This window comes from Raphanus sativus, chromosome 9, assembly GCF_000801105.2.
Source record: "Raphanus sativus cultivar WK10039 chromosome 9, ASM80110v3, whole genome shotgun sequence".
Classification (NCBI taxonomy): Eukaryota; Viridiplantae; Streptophyta; class Magnoliopsida; order Brassicales; family Brassicaceae; genus Raphanus; species Raphanus sativus.
In genome coordinates, this window is record NC_079519.1 from 2115949 (window position 1) to 2138066 (window position 22118).

Here is a 22118-nt window from a genome sequence, read left to right on the forward strand (position 1 = left end):
TTCATATTCAAACTTCCAAACACAGAATTATATATATATATATATATATATATATATATATATAAAAAGATCAATTTCCTTTTAAAATAAATAAATTATATATGAAAGTTTTTTTTTTTTTTTGACAAATGCGAAAGTAAATTTGCTAATGCATGTTGATGTTGTCATGTATTAACAAATCTGCAGTTTCTTCGAACTTGATCTCCATCGACCAAGCTCTTACTAAAAACTATGCACACATGCACGTATTAAAGATAAACAATCCAAGCCGGTGAATGCGAGAAAGAGTGACCATTCTCCTAAAGGTAACTACATCAACATTCAACACACGTTCTAGGTTCTAGAAGAAGAAAACTAGCATTTTCGAATCTTCTTTTTGATTGAGACAAGTCAAATATGCTTTCGAAGACTTTGAGAATTTGTATTTTGTATTGAAATAATAATTTGTAAACTGGTAGATACTTATATTATTTCCATTTCTTTTGTTTTTTCTATTTCTATTTTATTTTTTGTTAATTTTCTTTTCCGGTATAATAAAAGACTATACACGCGCGTTCAGTTTAACAAAATCGAAGAAATTAATTATCAAACTGGAAAATACTAATAGTTTACATACTTTTTATTTGTAAAAATTTATAGAATTAAATAGATAATATGAAATCTTGCAAATTTTTGATATCTTCATATTTCACAAAAGGCTTTCAACATTATTTAATAAGAAAAGTAAATCGATGATATCTCATTCTAAAAAAAAATAATGATCCACGGAATGGAGGCAGACAGGTTAGGTCTTGTGGCACATCCAAAACGTTCCTTGGCTGGAAAATTCTTCACAAGTCTCGTACCACCGTCCCTTGACAGAACAGAAATCTCACTGCGGCAGCAATGGAGACTTTCAGGCAGCTTGAAGGTTCTCCCATTGGAGAAAGACAATATTATCTTATTTGAGTTCGAGAAGAAGAGAGACAAGAAAGAGGTTGTAAAGGGTGGACCTTGGAACGTTGATGGCACCATATTAGTCCTCAAGGAATGCTCACAAGACATATCCATGGTCGATATGGATTTCTCTGTTTCTTGCTTCAATGTCAAGGTAATAGGCCTACCCAGATTTAACTACACTGAAGATGATGTTGAGAAGATTGTGAAAAATCTTAGTGATAAGCCATGGATTTCATATAAATATAAGGAGTTTACAAGATGCTTTTGTGTTAAAGTTGAGATAGATTTGAAAAAACCTCTGCCTCCTGGGTTTTACATTAATGGTGACGGTCCTAGGTCACCTTTCGTTCAGTTCAAGTACAAGAACCTTGGTGAGTTCTGCGAACATTGTGGTATGATTAGCCATAGGATATGTGGAGAAGCCGCAAAGATGAGACCTTTGACCCGCAAGTTTAAAACGCGTGTGTATGGACCATGGCTTAGATACGACCATGAAGTATTGGCTTGTAATGGTTTACCCGTGAAGTTGCACTATTCTCAGCCTAAACCGTTTGTTGACATGGGTTTAACGTACGAGGATACAGTTACTTACGCGCAGTTCATGGTTGTGGTTCAAGTTGATACTCTTTACAAGAGCGAGCATGAGTGGGGAGGCAAGAAACTGGTTCGTTCCTTGTTAGTAAGTGGGGACAATGATTGCTTTCGGTTTTCTTGTTTTCCGACACAAGTCATTAAGGATGTTTTAGCGTTTGAAATCGATAGGATCTCACCTCTGGCGAAGTTGAAGTCAGAGGACAAGACCAGCATCGTCCTTGGCCTTGTGGCTGGCTTAATGAAGCAGAGGAAGACTTGGTCGAAGAAGAGATGGATTCCTTACAAAGTTCGTGTCGAGAAAACAGTAATGGTGCCACCAGTGGATATGGAGGTTATGCTTGAAGAAGCCAAAGATAAAAAACTACATGACACCATTTTTACTAATATTGTTAAAATGGTAGGCTTCCCTTTAGGTAAGTCAGACGATTTACTGATGAAGACTATTCGAGATGCGATCCGTGAGGTCGGTCAGACTCAGTTCCCAGATTCTTATGTTGAGTCGTGGCTGAGATGTGTGAAAAGGCCGGGGTACTATTCCATATTAATTTTGAAAGAAGACTGTCACAAGCGTGTCAAGGTGCTTGGCCCTGATATGGATTTGTTTGACACATGTTGTATATGTCAAGACGATTTCTTTCTTGGAGACTGCGCAACAATTACTTCTTGTTCTCATGTTTTCCACTCAAGCTGCATTAAAGGATGGATCAATAAATCCACCAAGTGTCCACTCTGTTGTGTCCAGCTTGAAGTATATACTCGTATGATTTAAACCAAAGTCAAGGCTTTGATATCGAGTCTTTATGTCTTTAGTGAATGGACTGGTGATATCGAGTTTTATGTCTTTAGGCTTTGATATCACACCTCATCTTTTCAGAAAGACTTTCGATACAATTTTTTTTTATCATGCTATTTTGCGAGATTATCTTCAAAAAATTAACTACACAAAACATGCTGTCTCCTATGCCCTTTCAGTTGTTATCAGAACATCACTATCCATGTTCTGAAAATAAAGCATTCGTAGCCACGGCGAGGTAATGATTCTGGTAGAAATGAAACAACACAGTCCAGCATTAAGTAAATATTTTTGACAAAGAAACAAACCCTGCTCAGTGCAATTTTGAGAGAGAGAGAGAGGGGAAAACTAATACTCCATCCGTTCCTAAATGATGAATGTTCTGGAAAAAAAAATTGTTTCAAAAAGATAGTTTTTTTACATTTTCAATGTTTGGTTTAATGAAAAATTGTAAGTTTCAAAAAAAATTAATGGTGTTTATTGAATTTTTATGGCTAAAAGTTGTGGAAAATTGTTATTCACAAAAAACAATGCACTTACAATCAAAATTTAATGAGTTTTCTTAATATATGTGAAAATTCTAAAATAACTATCTTTTAAAAACAGAGGAAGTATCTCGTAAAATCTTCATACGAAAAAAATGCTTTTAAGCGAACAACAATTGTAAAATTATCATAGTATAGTATGTATAATTTATGTCTTTTTACATATCGAAATTGTGAACAACTTTCTTTTTTTCTCTGTAATTCATGTTGTGATTTTAATCACCACCAGATAATTTACGTTACACTCCTAAAGTTTACAGAATAGTCGATTAACCTTCTCCTTGGACACTATAGTTAATTCAAAAATAAAATTATCTTGTGGTTTCAATCACCACAAATTCATATTCAAGCTTCCACACACATAAACGTATAAATAAGGAGAATAAAAAGATCCATGTCCTTTAAAACAAAAATTATATGAAAATTCTTTGTTGATATATGTTTTCATGTATTAACGAATCTGCAGTTTCTTCGTACTTCACCATCGACCAAGCTCTTAGAGTTCAAAATGTTCCCCATCTTCACCATCGACTTAGAGAACTGCTCGAAGAAAGCAACCGTATCCTCCGCGTACTTGCTCACTATCCGCCGCGTCTGTATACCGAACATGCTCGTGTACATCTCCTGGTCCGAGTTCAGCAACCCTTCTCCTCTCAGCAGCGTGTGGTAGATCGAGTTGTCGAAGAGATTCGGCGTCACATTGTCCATCGCCGTCACGTTGCTGTCACCTTCTCCGCTCCTCTCCGGACACAACTCTCGGAGGCTCGCCAGGTACGTCTCCGACACAGGATTCAGGGCTGACGTCGCCCGAAAATCACCGTAGATCCGTGAACGGAAGTTCCTGCATTGTGCCTTCCCGATCGTGTGAGCTCCTACGTACATGAAGTGATCGGTTTGATGTTATAATAATCCGGTCTACAATAATACTAAAATCAATTCCCGGTTTAGTTTGGTTTAGCGGATTGATCTTACCGACAAGAGCGACCATGTCATCAACAGAGAGACCCTGGTAGTAGAATTTAGAGATGATGCTGACTAAACCTTCTTCGGGAGTTGGAAGGTTCGTTGTCGCGAGCTCATAGCTTGCTGTTTTTGAATCTTTTCTCCCGACCGGAACGTCCCAGTAAGGCCCACCAACCTTTTATCAAATCAATATTAACATGTTTTCATAATTTCATATGATACTATATAATATACATAACTAATTGTGATAACCCCCCATGAGGGATTAATATATACCAGGATTGTAGCATCTCTAGCAGAAATAGTGAGAAGATCAGCGCAGGAAACGACTCCAGGACATTCTGATTCGATTATGTTCTTGATTCTGTCTACAAGTTGGTATCCTTTCAATGAATTTATGTTGGGAGAGGCTTTCTTCTCTCCCTGTAGTGTCTCTGTTTCGTCTAGTAACACCGATGCATCGCATCCCTGCAATACAATTTAATTTAACACTTAAAGTAGGTAAGCATCCATACCATTCCATAAAGCAACCATTTTAGATAAATTTGAGCTAAACTCTGTCTTTTCTTCATCAATAATCTACCAAAGAATCGGTAAGTGTAGGAAGAAGAAGTGTCCAATTTGGCTGAATGAGGGCAGCGAGGTGGGGAGGTTTCTTGCGTAACAAGTAAGGTGTGTATATGTACTTACTTGGACAAAGCAGTCGTGGAAGTGTAAACGAATAATTATGGCGGCATTTCTAGGATCTTCCTTCACTATGCATTCCATTTCTTTCTTGATGACGTCAAATACGGTGGGGCAAGTAGACTTGTAATAATCTAGGGTTAATGGAAGATCCTTTCCCGGCACATCAAAGGAAAAGCATGGGATAAATATTGCATGAATGATAAAGATCACAAGGAGGAGTTTCATTGTTCTTCTCTTGAAACCCTTTTTAATTCAATTTTGTGGGAGGTAAGGACTGGGAGAAATTGGGTGGGACTTCAAATAGATATATAAGTTTGAGAGAACTAGGCATTGTAAGGTTTTAGATTTCTTGTGTCAGAAGGGTCTTGACAAGGTTGGTAAAGGGAGATGCAACTAATTCTGTGAGATGGTTGGGGTTTCCTATGACCTAAAGATAAATCAGATGAAAGTTAATTTGAACAATAGTACAGATGGTTACCACACCAAAATCATATATTACCAAAATATAAACTATTTCCACATTTATATTCTGATTTTCTTTCAAAACTTTTTTTTTTTTGCATGTTTTGCATTAGCTACTGTAACCAGGGGCGGATTTTAAATTTTCATTTCTTTAATTACTATGGTGTCTATGAAATGCCCCCAACTGAAAAATAGACATAGTGTATATGCTCCCACCTGAATACATTCCTACATCCCCCCTGGCTGCAACCATGTCATAAAATTGATTCTTGAAACACATCTGGAAGTCTCATTGTTTTTGTAGTTTGCTCAACTGTTTTTATTTGTTTGGTCGTCAAATTGACCTTTTCTATGGTCACAAAAAAAATTCAAATTAACATATATAATTTCTTTGAAAAATATATATAATTCCATAAGTCAAATTTTATATTTTGAAAATATGATTTGAACGCCTCGGTTGTGACACGACAGCGACACTAATGCAAACCCTGCTCCAAATTATGTAATATCTCATCTTATTTAGCTATAAAATAGAGGTGAATTTGGAAGTATAACCGCCTAATTTCTGTAAATTTCGTGAGTAATTTTGTGAGATATGTAGGTCGCCAAAAGGTTACATGAATTATTTTCAGGTCGGTATTGTTTTGTAATTATAGTGCTAATTGTTCTTCTCTTGCTCTGTCTCCTTTCCTTCAATTAACGAAAGATCAAAAGTAGCCAAGTAGGAGGGAAATTATGATCCACTCGCTGGCGTCATATTGAATTATAAGATCTGATTAAAGAAGACACTTAAGAAAAAATAATAACCACGTAGTTCAACAATCTATGATAAATCTTAAATTTATATCTTAATCGTCGTCACCTTGTTATCTCTTTCTTATTATCTTTCTTATTAATAGGGAAGCATTTTTGAAAAACAACTTTTGTTTTGTACTTTAATTACAACAGTGCCATTTTGATGAGGTGTCAGCATAACAACGACTTTCAGCTTTCTTTATTTCTCTACCCTCTTAGATCTAAATAAATTACAAGGAATGCCATTGGACTGACTTAACTGTGATATAATGTTTGGCGATACATAATTTTTGAATTTGTATGGTTTTATCTTATTCCCGTAGGCTCTGGCACACGTGATTATAAGCCCTTTTTCCAGGGCACTAGAAATTAAAACTGTTAATTCATAAACATGAAATTAAAATTAGCTGACCTGGTTACGTAGAAAAATATTTGAAGATCGTTAGAATTGTGTGGCTATTGAATCAATTCTTAAAGTAATTTTTTTAAAAAAAATACTAGAAAGTCCTAAGAAATATTTGTATATTGAATCAATACTGAATTTGAAACTGAACATAACGCTTGAAAAAAAATTATACAAGTGACGACATGTACTCCTGTTCTTTAGAAATGTAAACATTTCTTATTCCTTATTGAATGTTCTTCATTCTACAATTTTAATATTGATGTATGAGTTTTTACATGGAGTGAAAGCACATTTTGTAGTTACTAGAATCCACAATTTTAACAACCTACTGAGCTGTTTTTAATAATATGCTAAAATTCTACTAGGCTAAATTTTTAGCAAAAATGGGTTTCCCTAACGGAGTGTTTATTATTATATTAGAATCAAAGTTTATTATTGAAAGTTCTATATTCCTTTTTTTTTTTTTGTCATCAAACATACAGACTCATATTGACTCTGTACACCAAACTGGTAGCTCGGCATCCATGTGAATGACAAAAGACGATTGTTGTCTGGCACTACGTGCTAAACGATCCGCCTTTGTATTTGCCGTCCTTGGTACATGAATGAGCTGTGAACTATGGAAACTACTTTGTAGAAAAGTTCTATATTCCTAATATACTATAATCTTTGTTCCCAAATATGTATATACGTGTTTCACATTCCATGTGAATGTGAATCTCATAAAGTATATAAATATATCATTTTTACAACTATGTTCTTGGTGAACACGCATGCTTGATCTGCAATGAAATATCTATTTAAGGTAAAAAAATGAATTCATTTCGGTAAAGATATAAATGTATTGATTCACAAGATCGCAATCTATCAATGCAGATCAATAATATTTACCTAATGTTTCAAATCATTGAATGTATAACGGTATATATGGCATTGCTTCACGTTATATATTCAAAAATTAGTATTCAACGAATTACTATAGGAAAGTTTTGACTCAAACCGATATTAGTATGGAAATGTGAACAATTTGCGCTGCAATTATTTGTTCATTTGAAGCCGTATATACGTATTTATATACTACGATCAAATGCATTAATTGGTTTGACATTGGTTTTTCTATATAAACTTTCACTTACCCATTTTAGCCAAAAAAAAAAAAAACTTTCACCTACCCATGTAGCCAGACATTCTAACCCAAGCATAAACTATTATCTCTTTATACAATTTAGTTTTTCCCAAGTTTAAAATGGCTGGGGATTTATAGCCTTTCAAGTCTTTTCGAAAAATACCAGAAAAAATGTCGTGGAAACAGTACTCTGGTGCTGTTGGTGAGACAATCGAGATGATGTTGATCGATTCCAAAGTAAGCAGTTATCATGCACTTGGTGTAAATGTCGACTTATACATAAGTATCCTACCTTTTGACCCAAAAAAAAACATAAGTTTCCTATTGTATGTATTGTTATAATCTTTTTACTATGATGATATAGGGAGACAAGAGTCACAAGACCCATTCCACCGTTAAGGAAGATTTTTTTCATAGCCAGCCACCGTGTATTTTAAATCTTTTTAATATGTTTCATATCTAAATTTAATAACATATTATACAATATCAATTTTAAAATTATGCTAAATAATGATTGAACTTATTATTTTTTTGTCACTTATGTTTTAAATTATTAAAAGGCAAAAAAAATGTTTTTGCCCAAAAGCCTTTATAAACCATGAGCCGGCCGTGGATGGTGAAAGTATTGAGATGGGTATTTTTGATGCTAGAAGTTATAAAATACATAGGATGATGTTTACGCTTACATTTTTCTATATTGTACTGCTTTCTATTAAAGTTCCTATACTCTGATTTTGTTTGTTTTAATAAGGAGGCAAGTCACGGAACCGTGGAAAAGATTTGTTCGGGCAATATTACTCCAATTCTGAAGCAAGGTGCCAGTTAAAAAGACACATGAATGGTTAGAATATGAGATAATTAAATATTAAGAATTCTTTTTGAGTTTAAATATAAAAACTATTTAATACGTTTTAACGGTTAAAAATTTGCATAACAGTTTTACTTTTAGTTATCCGAAAAACTTGATTTGTTTCAAATTTTATATGTTATTGTTTAATTTATATGCAACTGTCTACATGTTTTCAAGATGTTTAAAGATACTAGACTGGTTATTTTTTCATTATTACTAATAGCAAGGCAAACTAAAGTCAGTCCGTATAATCAATACCCAAACATTTGTACAACTACTTAGTAAGTGTGTTGCTAACCTTTTCATCAGCAGGTATGGTTTATTCCAGTGAAGAGAACTCTCTGTTCTAATGTCATGTCCCAGTAGAATGCATACACGATGGGAACTGCTCATGTAAAATTATTGGCCATTACTCTAATGAAAAACAGAAACATAAATGGTTTGTTTTCATCAATATATTGTTTCAGTAAATTATTAAGTTTGTTGCAGAATAAACAAACTCAAAATCTCGATCCAGAATAAATAAATCAGCAATGTTGTGTGAATATTTTGTCATTGTTACACACATCTGTTTTGATTGTATATCAAGATTTATTATAATTTTTGAATATTACAAAAGTCATATGTGTTCTACTTATTTAGGTATAAACAGTAGTAATTTTACAACTGGCATGATTATTAAAATTTATAGAAACTATCTACGAAAATGTAAATTTCAATATATTATATCACAAAATTTTCAATCCACGCAAGGCATGGTTTGGTTATGACTCTACGAAGATGCTGTGTATAAGTTTGTTTGGTAATACTAAAAGATGGATGTAAAATATAATGAAATTTTATTAATATTATATATTTTATTATTTTCTTACCAATATTTTAATATAGGTTTGATTTAAGTAAACATAAAATTATGATAAAAATAATTTTGTTTATTTAAAATAATGTTTACGAAATAATAATCTTAGATATATTTTTATCTATTTATTTCCGTTAAATATATTAAATCAATCGGTGTACAATCAATGAAAAATTGATATAAAATTGTATAACTATAAAAATTAAAACTAAACAATGTTTATAAAATTTGTAGATATATAAGAAACTAATGGTTTTACGAATATTTTTTTTTTTGAAAAATTGTAGAAATTTTGAAATTTTTATTAATATATATTTTATAATTATAAAATAAATAATTTGGTTACACTTAAATGTTCTTTTTAATTTCAATTGATCCTGGATCAATTGTTAACTGTCGGCATTATTATCGTTAGAAGATAGAAAAAATCCTAAAAAAAATTAACCAAATTTTCGTGATACACAATTTTAGAATCAAGTTCTTTTGATAAGTTAAATTTTTTTTATACCAGGCTGTTTAAATAAATAAGAAATTTTCCACCAAGTTAATACCTCCACCAAATTTTTTAATTTGATACAAAATATTGAAGAAGTTATATATGGTAAATTTAATTTAAGATAATAATATACTTTGTTACCAAGTCTATAATTTTGACAATTAAAAACTAATTGCCAAATATATTTGTGGTAGTTATTGAAAATTTACATAAATAATGGTTCAATATATAACACTAAAATATGGTTTCGAGATGATTAATCCTAATTATTTTAATTTTCAAAAAAAAAAAAAACCGAAAATCTATTTGTGCGTATTATATATATACGGTTGAGTTTTCCCATAGAAATACCATCAATTTTTTTTCAAAACTTTTAATTTATGATTATAGGAGTATCAATGATATCATATTTTAATTGTTTGATTTGGACTTCTATATTTTTTCTATGCGTACCAAATATTTATAATTAGTTAATTATTCTATATTGAAAAAAAAATACCAAATATATTTTAACCACAAGAAGATATGTATTCAGAAATCATCGGATTTTACAATATGAAAACATAATTTTTTGAAGAAATATTTTACCCTGCGCAAGGCGCAGGTCTTATCCTAGTTAACTTATTATTTTAAATATATTTTCTGTCTTCAAAACGGTTTTAAACAAAGGTTATGTAGGGTAGGGATGCATTAGTTGGAGGAAACTTGAGTTAGGTGGTTTTGGTAAAGCGGTACGAGCTTTGGATGACGTCTCTTCGTCATGGCCTCTTAGTCTTAGATATTTGAACCTCTTATACTATTGCAGTTTAAATCGACGATACAAAATATTAACATCCGAACGATTAGATCATCCCCTGATTATTTGATCTAGAGATGAATCTACCGTTTATTATTTGAAAGATTGGCCCCAACTTTCTGTTTAGTATCAGGCTACTAATTCAAGGGTTGCTAGAATGAGTATTGGATTGCTGTTTAGTATCAGGCTACGAACCCAGCATTTATTATTTGAAAACTTTCAAGTGCGTTCGGATGGGCCCAACTCAAAATCTTTCAAGTGCGATATGTTAAGCTAGATGAGCTTCACACTTAAAATCAATTGGTGATTAATGGAGTGGCTCATCTATTTTATATATTACTAAGGATCTCTTCCAATACCTGATGTAGGACCTTTGTTCCTAATACGTCTCCTCGAGATGATGGCTCTTTGAGCGTCAATCTCAGAATGTTTGGACAAGGATCGATGGACCGATTTTGGGCCAGATCGATGTAGATCGGGTTGGACTGCGTGGATCGGGCTCTGATACCATGTAAAGATAGATGAGCTTCACATTTAAAACCAATTGGTGATAAGAGGAGTGACCCATCCACCTTATATATTACTAAGAATCCCTTCCAACTACCGATGTGAGACACTTTCTGTCTAATACGCCCCCTCGAGATGATGACTCTTTGAGCGTCAATCTCGAAATGTTCGGGCAAGGATCGATGGGCCAACTTTGGGCCAGATTGATGTGGATCGGATTGGACTGCATGGATCGGGCTCTGATACCATGTTAAGCTAAATGGGCTTCACACTTAAAACCAATTGGTGATTAGTGGAGAGGCTCATCTATCTTATATATTACTAAAGATCCCTTCCAACTACTGATGTGAGACAACTATGTGTCTAATACGCCCCCTCGAGATGATGGCTCTCTGAGCGTCAATCTCGGAATGCTCGGACAAAGATCAATGGGCCAATTTTGGACCAGATCGATGTGGATCGGATTGGACTGCGTGGATCGGACTCTGATACCATGTTAAGATACATGGGCTTCACATTTAAAACCAATTGATGATTAATAAAGTAGTTCATCTATTTTATATATTACTAAGGATCCCTTCCAATATCCGATGTGGAACCTTTGTTCCTAATACGATACACCAGACGGAAAAACAAGTATTGGTTGGATTGCTGGTTATGTTAAAAGAAGATACACATCTCCTTGATTCAAGCCACTCGAACCAATGGACTCATCATGTCTTAGATATTTTGATGGACAACTTCGTGAGAAGACCAACCTCTTTAAACTTTGATACTTATTCCATGCAACGGTACATTCACTTTGGAAGTGAGCGGCCCGTCTTGCCTAAGGTAAGTAGATCAGCAAGTTGGAAACAAGATTCCTTCAATTCAAGCGATGGGAAGAACTAGATATGAAAAAGCTATGGAAGTGTGGGCAGTGTGGGTTGCTTCAAAAGATGATATGTCATACGTTGATATGAAAAAGCTATGGAACTGTATTCATCACAACCAAAACTTGTAGTCTTTTAATCATTGGCTTAGTTGATTCGTCACAAAACAGAGGTGCATCTATTGTAAGGAATATTTTGAGTTGAATTAATTCTACATTCATTTTAAGAAAAGAAAATTAAAGATTTTGCTTATGTATGTTGAGACGTTTAGTGTTAGAGAATGGATTAACCTTCACATCCTCAATGTTATTTGTCAGATGTTTCTGACCTTCCTCTTCTATAATGTATTTTACCTTCAAACCTTTGTCATGACCCACACATATATTTAAACTACTTATACTGTAATTTAGAATCTTAAATTCTAGGAGCGCCAAAAACGTACACTTCAGTGATTTAATTGGTGGTCTTCTGAGACCCGCATGAATAATATAAAAATAAAACCTAACACAATAAATCCGTCTATTGATCCAAACAAAGACTCGACCATAATTGACTTTTATGAACTTATTATAAAGCGAGATGTCCTTTCACAATCTCCCCACGGTCTCAATTTCTACAAGTTTTCATTTAGTTGAGCTATGATTACTTTTTGTTAGAGGCTTATATATGTATGAATATAGTAAAAGCAAAGAATTTCGAAACAAATAATAGTATAAATGTACATATATATATATATATATTCAATTATTGCACTTTTAGGATACCATACTACAGAAGAGAAAGAAAACAAAAAAATGGGTCGAGAAATCTATCGAAAGGTATGATGTTACAGCGGAGATTTTTGTCATCTTATCTAAGATGGCAACCAAATCATGAAAAATGCTTGAAGAAAGTATAGTGGTGTGTCTAATTTAAATGAGAGAAGTTTCCAAAGTGTATACACACATCCAATAATAATTTAATAATTTCACATGGGAGACTTATGAGTAAGAGACAAATGAATCCATGGGGAAGTATACCTGACAAAAGCAGGCATTCAAAGCAAAGCAAAAAAGTTTGGTGCTAAGGGACATACCCACTTTCTTCTTTAACAGCAACCAAGCAACATGGCATTTACTAATTCACATTTAAGAAGCCTTGTTAGCATATTAGTTCTAAGTTCATAGACTCATCATATACTAACAAGTTATTTTTTGGTAAACCATATACTAACAAGTTAAGAAAGCAATATTCTAGAACCCATCTATATACATATGAGAGTGAAAGAGAAGCCAACTCAAATTATCACCTTTTTTTCTCAACTACTTATCCACGTAAGTGTCAAAAACAAACAATATCAATATCAAATCATGTAATATTTCTGAATTATCTAACATATTGGCCAAAAAGTACTGTCAGCCTAATCCCATTACTAATAAATAAAGATATTATTATGAGAGAAACAGTACACTCACTCGTGTAGGATGAATGATAAATAGTACAAAGACCCACATGAGAAAATACAAATGAGTCTCCCAAAAAAAAAAGCTTGGAGGCATTAACGATGTGTACAATTCTAATAAATCCTAATATACATCCACTCATGAGACCCACAATGCGTATTATTATTTGTACTATGATGATCAAATTTTCATAAAGTCCAAAAACTGAATTACTTGAATGATCAACAAGAAGGGTTAAAGTCACCATACCCGTTTATAATGTTATAGATGGTTTCTCCCCCACTTGATTTTGCTTAGCTGTAACCAATATGAAATCCAAATGACTGTAAAAAATGCAAAAGATGAAAGCATAAAAGAGAAGTTAGAAGTAACTTACTAATCTCTTTTTTGTCCTTTTCCTCAAGAATATAAAGACAGTCAGTAAATCCAGTTGGATTACCTTCAATGCAAAAAACTCTATATTTTGGGAGAGAGGAGAGAGAAACCAAAAAGCTGCAACACTTTTTATGACCAAGACAGGACTGAGAAGGAAGAAGAGTATTAAAGGAATGAGGAAGAGGAACAGCTCTTAACCTAATTAAGAAAATAGGTTTTCATATTCCTTCTTGTTTGTTGAGTGGGTCTCATCTTATTTCCACCTCAAAAAAGCTGAATCTTTTTATCGTTGTGGGATTGATTGCAACTCAGTGAATGAGAGAGAGTGAAGTAAAAACTAGTAAATGTTATGTCTATCCTATCATGTGGTTTATTATCAAAAAAAAAAGAAACAAAAAGGTAAGTGTTAACCAATGAGCATTGCTTACCCAACACTTAATGAGAGAGAGCTCAAAACAGATAACTCTGGTTTGGTAGGTATTGATGTACTCTGTCTCTTCTACGGTTTGTGTGGTTCGAACCGTGTTTTGGGAACTGCTATAACATTCGATTTCCTATAGATATATCTCTATAAAAGAAAGTGGTAAAGAGAATTAAATTTTTATAGAGAAACTGTACTATTTTTATTTCAAGAAGCCGCTTACTAACATTTTCTCCTTCATATCTACTATATCTGAAAATAGCTTGTCTTGTAGTTCTTCAATTAAGAGAAAACAATGGTCTTAGAATTGCCATGTGGTGATACATGCTCCTAGTATTCAATTATAAGAGTGATTCAATAGGCTCCAGCATTTTCTGATTCTAAAGCTCAAGAAAAAAAATATCAGACACAAAAGACACTGAGGGTAAAGAGATTGGGAACTAGCTGTGAGGTAAGTAACGTTAAATAAAGAGAAAAAAGCTAAGTTAACTTTTTTTGTGTTGCCAATGGAGTCTCCAACAATCCATGGAGAAGGTGCTGAGGAGAAGAGTGGTTGTGAATCAGGATGGACTATGTACATAGAAGACACCTTCCATGGAAACCATCCCTCTGAGGTTGTCTATGAAGAATATGATGATGATTTTCGTTTTAAAAAGGTAGATGATGAAGATGCTGAAGATGGTGATGGTGATGATAGTAGTGAAAATGGGAGCGATGACTCGATGACTTCTGATGCATCTTCATGGCCAAGCACTCAGCATCAAAGGAACATCAAGAATCATGCAGCTGCAAAGAAGAGTAATGCCAAACAAGTCAGTCATAAGACAAAGAACAGGGCTTGTGAAAAGTTCAGCGACGAAGAAGAGGAATCTGAGTTCAAGGCTAGAACAAGAACCACCACAACTACTCGTGTTCAAAGTAGAGGCAAGGTGAGCAAAACCAAATAAGACTCCTCAATACATGGTTTTAGTTTCTATTTCTATATCCAGTGTCAAGGAAAAAAAAATATCATAATCAAGACCATGTAGTTGTTTACTTTTATTTGAGATTTATGTGTAATTGCATTGCTTTCTGTAACAGGATTATGTTTTTTGCTTAAAGCAAATCCCGTTTCTGTAACTTTATGTGCCTTGGAGCTATGCTAATAATATCTACCTTTGCTGCACATACTCCGTTCTAACACAAAAAGGGAACAGAAAAATTCAATAATCCATAGCCAATGAAAAAAAAGCAAAAACATGTACACGAACTCGGAACTACTCATTCATTCAAACAAGTTCAGATCCAAACGATTTGATTTTCGGATAAAACAAAGAGGTTGATGACAAACCAAGAGTTTCCAAGGTTTTTACTAGGTGTGGCCCCAAAATAGCTACCACACCATAGCTTTGCCTGTTAACAAAGAGTTTCTGCTTTCAATGCCTTCACATGATTCTTTTTTTAACAACTTACAATCATTCAAGATAAGTCATTATCAACGCTCACAAAACTTTTCATAAACCAAAAATTCATAAAATAGTAGTATTTTACAACAGGAAAAGAGTTATATATACAAGATCCAAAAAAAAAAGAACCTGTTTGCGATATTCTTCTCACTTTTTCAACACAGTAAGAACCATGTAGCTTTTCATGTTCACAACAGTAAACTTGGCCAACGTTTAACCCTCAATTTTTAAACAGTTAATATATATCGATTATTTGGCTCTATATTGTCCAAATATATATATATATATATATATATATATATACGGAACATTTGACCTTTAAATGGTAATTGTTTCAAGTTCCGTAAATCTAGTCAATCCTAAATAAATATAAATGTATCTATCAAAAATAAAAACAAAAGAGCAAGAGTTTCTACTACTAGAGATATTTCAACTGAGAGTCAAAAGCTCAGTAACAGAGTCAATCGATGGATCAATATTTTGGGATAGCATGATGCATAACTGTAACTTGTAATCAATATACATTTTAAGTCTTAGAAAATGACTGAAAAGTTATTAGACTTATTGAGGCACATTGAATTGAGAGCAGAAAACAACAAAGATTTTTTAGCTGGCAGCTTGCTAAGAGAGGACCGCCTTCACGTAGATGTGATTCTCAAGTCACTTTCGAGACTGTAATCTCAAATCCACCATGCACGTGCAGAAGCAATAAACAGGTAGATGATAATGAAATGAGGGTCGTCCAATCTAATTCTAAAAGACCCACAAAATTGTGAGAGATTAAGACCCGGAAAATGCACAACACATTGGACTTGGTCTACCAATTTCAACTTCAAGAAGACCGTAGAACCAAACGAGCAAAGGCCAAGAACCAAGCATTTCAATTAAACAAATGGCCTCTGCACACGTTCCACTGGTATTCGAAAATGACATCCAAGGAAAAGATTAACAAAAGGCAACCACCAATCTTTAAGATTATGGATGAAGATGGTCGAATTTGAAAGAGGATGAAAATGGTCGAATTTAAACACCTGTGTTTATCCTCACTATTCAACCAGAACCAGTCTTCCACGTAGTTTAATGAAAGCATTGGTTTTACCTCTCAGATTTTATGGAGTCAGTACACAAATATTTTTATAGTCTCAAAATAATTATTCTACAAGTATTAAAATTTAGACTAAAATGTTTAGTACCTAAAAATCTTAGAGCCAGTCATGTATTCGATCTCCGAGCTCTCTCGTGAACAAGAAAAATGGAATGTGGACTTGTTCGAACTCAGGAGTCTGGTTCCACTTTGCAATATAGCTGAACCTGAGACCTGAAAATATAGATTGCCTCAAATTAAAACAGGAGAATGTGTACTAAACTATTAATATATGTTTGTTCAATAGAAGTGTTCTGTTTAATAGAAATGTAAATGAGTTTCGCCATACAGATTCTTCTAATAAGTAATATCATCCATACTATGAGTAAATTTTCGGGCCGGATGAGATTATTCGGAAAAACTTATTCGGGTAAACTGAAATAATAATGTAATAACAATTTTTTTTAACTATGAGTAGGTTAGACGCCGAATTTTGTAATCCTCCGTATATTTTATTAGTTTGATTACAAACATCACTAATGAACATGTTTTTATTAATCTCCTGATGTGTTTATGCCGCTCTTCATGTTGAATGGTTTTTTGAGTGTTGGTTCTCCTTGATTGAAATCTCAAGATGCTTCAGATCAATTAGAACATGGCATGAAGATTTGGAGCTTCTCGTCGGTTATGGTGATTATTAACCGAAAATATTGTTGTTTTAAGCATATGGGGTTCTAGTAAGAATGACTCAGGTTTAGATCTAATCATTATTCACAGACGGTCAGTTGCACAAGGTGTAAAAAACAGTATAACATGCTAATCAAAGTCGAAACTTCATGATGGAGATGATTGGGTTTTTTCAGTTGTACCACTATAACAGTGGAAATGTTCGACAAAGAGATTAGGCTTAAGTGATGGTGACCTGAGTAGTGATAATTTTGACATTTCCAAGTGTTCACGTTGAGATGAGTGTTCTAGAATTAATCATGTGTTTCCGTAATACCTATCTCTAAAATTTATTGTATTTTGTGGGCAAGAACAATTTGCACGGTTTGTTTATCCACCATTTGAACTCTTAACAAATATCAAAATGTTGACAAAAAAATATTTATAACTTTTTCCTTTTAATTTAGATTCAGTTACAATATTTGTTCTGCATTTCTCATACAAGTAGAACAAGAGAGCATTTGTATGAGTTTCTTGTCTTTAAAAATGTTACTTTGGTTTGCTGAAAAACTGCAGAACTAATTAAACAACAATTTGCGTTATATACAATTGAAAAATTGATTTAATTACGCTTGCTTTGATTTATTGTATTTATATCGAATTATTTCATAACTAGAGAGGCAACTTCTTTGTTAGTAAATAAAATAAAGGAACATTTCTGATGAATTATCTCCGGCTAGATATTAAAACGGAGGGGCTGGGAGGAGCGGCTCTGACATGATGGAGGAAAGCGACGGAGCAGAGGACAGAGACGATGAGAGCATAAAATCCAAATCCGATCATCAAAGAGAAAACAGCAACGATCAGATCCATCGCCGTGTGAATGCTAATTATCATCTTCAGATTCTCGAGTTGGTTACAACTTACAACGTTGTGATGTTTTAGACAAAGAAGAAGCAGCGAGGGTTGAAACTTCGAAAAAAACAGAATACTTGTACTTGCCTTGGGACCAATGAAACTCGCATTTGCCACGTTACGTGATAAACTCCAATTATCAAAAGGAATTCGGCAAAAAAATCATGAAATTTGCACGAATTGCCATAATAAATACGAATATATTGGCTGGCCAAAAAAACACCGAACTATATTTAACTTTAAACTTTAATCAGTAAGTTATCACTGACTCGCCAAATTAAACACACCGTTACAGAATGATTAAACGACGTTTGCAAAAATCGTTAACTAAAACGACGTCGTTTTGAGATGGAATGAAACTACATCGTTTTACCTATTTTACGTCGTTTTACCTATTTTTATTATCAAGTAAATATCATTTTTATTTTATATTACCAAAAAATAAAATAGGTAAAACGACGTAAAACGATGTCGTTTCACCTATTTTTATTATCAAAAATATGTTGTTCGCATGGATCGAACCTGAGAACTCATGACCAAATGACGAGGTTTCTTGCTACTAGACTATTTTCACTTTTAAGAATATCCATAACATGTTTTTTTTATTGAGTATCAAACAAATCTCAAAAATCTAAATTCTTTTTAAGAAATTCCAAAAAATCTTAAAAATTCAAGAAAATTCTGAAAAGTAAAATTAAAATTGAAATTACAAATAATTTTTTTTTAAAAAAATCAATACATTAAAAATTTCAAAAAAATCTAAAATAATTCAAAAAATGCAACGAATTAAATTTAATGATTAAAAAACTTGAAACATATTTTTAAATAAATTAACGTATGTAATATAAAATAAAAATGATATTTATCACACTATAGATTTTAGTATGAATAATGTATTTAAGATAAAATAGACAAATGATAATTAAGATACAATAAACAAATGATATTATCACAAATTTCTTTCTAAAATATAATAATAATTAAATGAAAAACATTTGTAGTGTGATAAATATCATTTTTATATTTTATCTCAAATATATTAATTTATAAAAAAATGTATGATTAATGTATTTAAGATAAAAAAACTCAAATGATCTTAGATACATTAATTTTTATAAAATCTTTTTAATGTTTTGATTTTTTTTTAAATATTTATAATTTCAATTTTAATTTTAATTTTCAGAATTTTCTTGAATTTTTAAGATTTTTTGAAATTTTCTTAAAAATAATTTAGATTTTTCGAGATTTGTTTGATACTCAATAAAAGAAAACATGTTATGGATATTTTTAAAAATGACAGTAGTCTAGTGGCAAGAAACCTCGTCATTTGGCCATGAGTTCTCAGGTTCGCCACGCGAACAACATATTTTTGATAATAAAAATAGGTAAAACGACGTCGTTTTACTTAACAATCTTTGTATTTAACATTGAGAGTTATTCTTAGGTTCACCCCCTAGGGTGAACCTCAAGGTTCACCAACCAATAGTATTTGAGTATTTGATATTTGACATCTTTTTAAAAAAAAACAAAATTTAATTTCTAAACTATATTGTATTTTAAAAATAAAAAATATAAATACATAAAAAATAGTAATAGTTACAAAAATAAATAAATTAATATTATTAAGCTTTTAGTAAAATATTAAATCATATACCCTAAATCCTAAACCCTAAAATCTTAGGTAAATCCTAAACCCAAAAATTTTAGATAAACCTAAACCTTTTTATAAATCCTAAACCCTAAATCACATATATTAAAAACTAAATCATAAAACACTAAACCCTAAATCCTAATCACTAAACCCTAAACCCTTGGATAAACCCCGAACCCTTGGATAAATCATAAACTCAAACATTATATATTGGTCGGTGAACCTACAGATTCATGAATTATCCAAGGGTTCGGGGTTTACCAAGGGTTTAGGGTTTAGTGATTAGAATTTAGGGTTTACTGTTTTTATGATTTAGGTTTTAATATTTATGATTTAGGGTTTAAGATTTATCAAAAGGCTTAGGGTTTACCTAAAATTTTTGGGTTTAGGATTTAGGGTATATGTTTTAGGATTTAGGGTATATAATTTAGTATTTTAGTGAAGGCTTAATAATATTAATTTATTTATTTTTTGTAGCTATTATTATTTTTTATGTATTTATGATTTTTTTAATTTTAATCTAATTTGAAAATTCAATTATGTTTCCTTTTTTAAAAGATATCAAATATCAAATACTTAAAGACTATTGGTTGGTGAATCTAAAGGTTCACCCTAGGGGGTGAACCCAAGAATAAGTCTAACATTGATTAACCACCGTCTTAACTGTTAGTTAACGGTGTCTTAATTTGGTCGGTCAATCAAAGTTTCTTAATAAACTGATAAAAGTCAACAAAAGTTCAGGTTTTTTTTAGCCAGTCTCGAGTCCATGTTTCTTTTGGCCATTCTTACCATGTTCAGTGTTTTTTTGGCCGAATTCCCAATTATCAAACCATTTTTTAATGCAATACTATCTTTACTTTAAACCAAATAAACAAATTAATATCTAAAATGTAAAATAATAAAATAAAAATACAAGGAAACAAAAAAGATATCCACAAAAAAAAAGTTATTTCAGAAAGAGAGGCACTAGTATAGGAGATGTCACAAGAAAAGAACATAATTTAGTAAAAATAATAATTAATTGTGTTATCATGGTTAGAACATTTCCACACTCCTCCGTTTGTCTATCGTTTCCAATTCCGTTGAAATTTAACACTGCTCTAACCGATGCAACAGAGCTCATTTTGGTGAGAACCAAGAGTTTAAAGTGTTTGTCAAAGTCACATGTTAACGTGACAATCTGCAAGTTAGAAGATATTGTAAGTGCAAAGATGACACCACAATAAGTAATGCAGAAGGTAAACCAAGAGAGACAATTACACAAGCACACTCAATAGCTTTATTAGAAATCGCCTTGTACAATTCAATTACAAGTTCTGCTTAATCAGCCTCGCTAGCCTGTTAACACCCTAACAGCTGCTACTGAACAATTCCTAAGCTACCCGCTTATGTCTCTCCACCGTCAAGTACTTCAGCCCCTGCTTCAGCACGACCCAGAACACTTCCAAGCGCTTCTCTCTCTCTATAAGATCAGCCTCTGTGTCTCTGTCTCTCTACAGACGACCCATAGCTATCTTATATAGTTCTCCATGTTCCCGAAACCCTAGTCTCCAAAGAACCACAATATGGACATCTTCCATATCAATAAGTGCAACTTTCCTTTTCTTGGAATGCACTTATTCCTCTTCCTTTAAGTCATAAACTTGCTCTCCAAGTTTATTCCTCTTTGCTTTTTCTCCAAGATACTCCCTTGCTCTCTAAGTCTACACGACTCCAGCTCAGCATCTCGACTCCACATGGTCTTCACCACTCACTAAGACGTCTGCTTCAGCAACCACGTCAGCGACTACTTCAGGGCGGACATCTTTACATCAACAGATATTGAAGTGTGTTTGGAATCTTCATCCGCAAGTGGCTCCTTCAAAATTCCTTCTAACATCTTATCAAGCTTATTAAAGCTTGTGTACCTATCCTTCTATTGCTTTAGATGTTGTGTTTTTTAGCCATGAGGCTTGCACATTGGGTATGTCCAATGTTGTGCCCTATTATTGTAATCGATTATGCTTAGTAATGAAGTTGTGTTAAAAAAAAACAAAGACAAGTAAGGAATTGTTTCGATCATGATTGGTGCAGAGAAGTGTGTTTTCAAGGGGGAAATACATTTATTTTAAACAATCTTATATATTTGAATAGCCTATTGCTCCTCTCTGTCTAATAAAGAAGAAACTATGGTGATCACGCATCACATTGACATGTACAGAGTCCTGATCTACTACACTCACAGACACAAGGACTACCAGGCCTGCATTTCGGAGGACAGAAAACTCTGCAGTCGTTATCTACCGTGCAAAGTGGAGTGTACTTTATTGTAGCTGCTACCGGCGGCATGCAGCTACCGCCAAGACAATTCGCTTCTTCCTCCACTATCTCTCTTGCATCAACCAAATACGAACCTTCACATAGACACACCCCGCAAACTTTAATACAAA

The 22118-nt window shown here is 32.9% G+C and overlaps 3 protein-coding genes across 4 annotated transcripts; 2 read left to right on the forward strand and 1 right to left on the reverse strand.

The window, feature by feature from the left end:
• Positions 1–732: 732 nt before the first annotated feature.
• LOC130499543 (uncharacterized) lies at positions 733–2397 on the forward strand. The gene has a single exon (XM_056993697.1). The coding sequence runs from the start codon at positions 758–760 to the stop codon at positions 2300–2302; it is 1545 nt and encodes a 514-aa protein (XP_056849677.1). The 5' UTR covers positions 733–757; the 3' UTR covers positions 2303–2397.
• A 768-nt stretch (positions 2398–3165) lies between these two features.
• Positions 3166–5087, reverse strand: LOC108825710 (peroxidase 11). Its single transcript, XM_018599053.2, has 4 exons — positions 4525–5087; positions 4111–4302; positions 3844–4009; positions 3166–3743 (listed from the first exon to the last, which is right to left on the reverse strand). Exons 1-4 carry the CDS (start codon positions 4744–4746, stop codon positions 3316–3318), a joined length of 1008 nt encoding a protein of 335 aa, XP_018454555.1. The 5' UTR covers positions 4747–5087; the 3' UTR covers positions 3166–3315.
• An 8396-nt stretch (positions 5088–13483) lies between these two features.
• LOC108824101 (protein SOB FIVE-LIKE 2) lies at positions 13484–15093 on the forward strand. 2 transcript variants are annotated; one of them, XM_056995110.1, is made up of 2 exons: positions 13484–14379; positions 14493–15093. In XM_056995110.1, exon 2 carries the CDS (start codon positions 14501–14503, stop codon positions 14873–14875), a length of 375 nt encoding a protein of 124 aa, XP_056851090.1. In that variant the 5' UTR covers positions 13484–14379; positions 14493–14500; the 3' UTR covers positions 14876–15093. The 2 variants fall into 2 exon arrangements, with proteins under 2 accessions (XP_056851090.1, XP_018452960.1); XM_018597458.2 differs by having other exon boundaries at positions 13506–15093.
• Positions 15094–22118: the final 7025 nt, after the last annotated feature.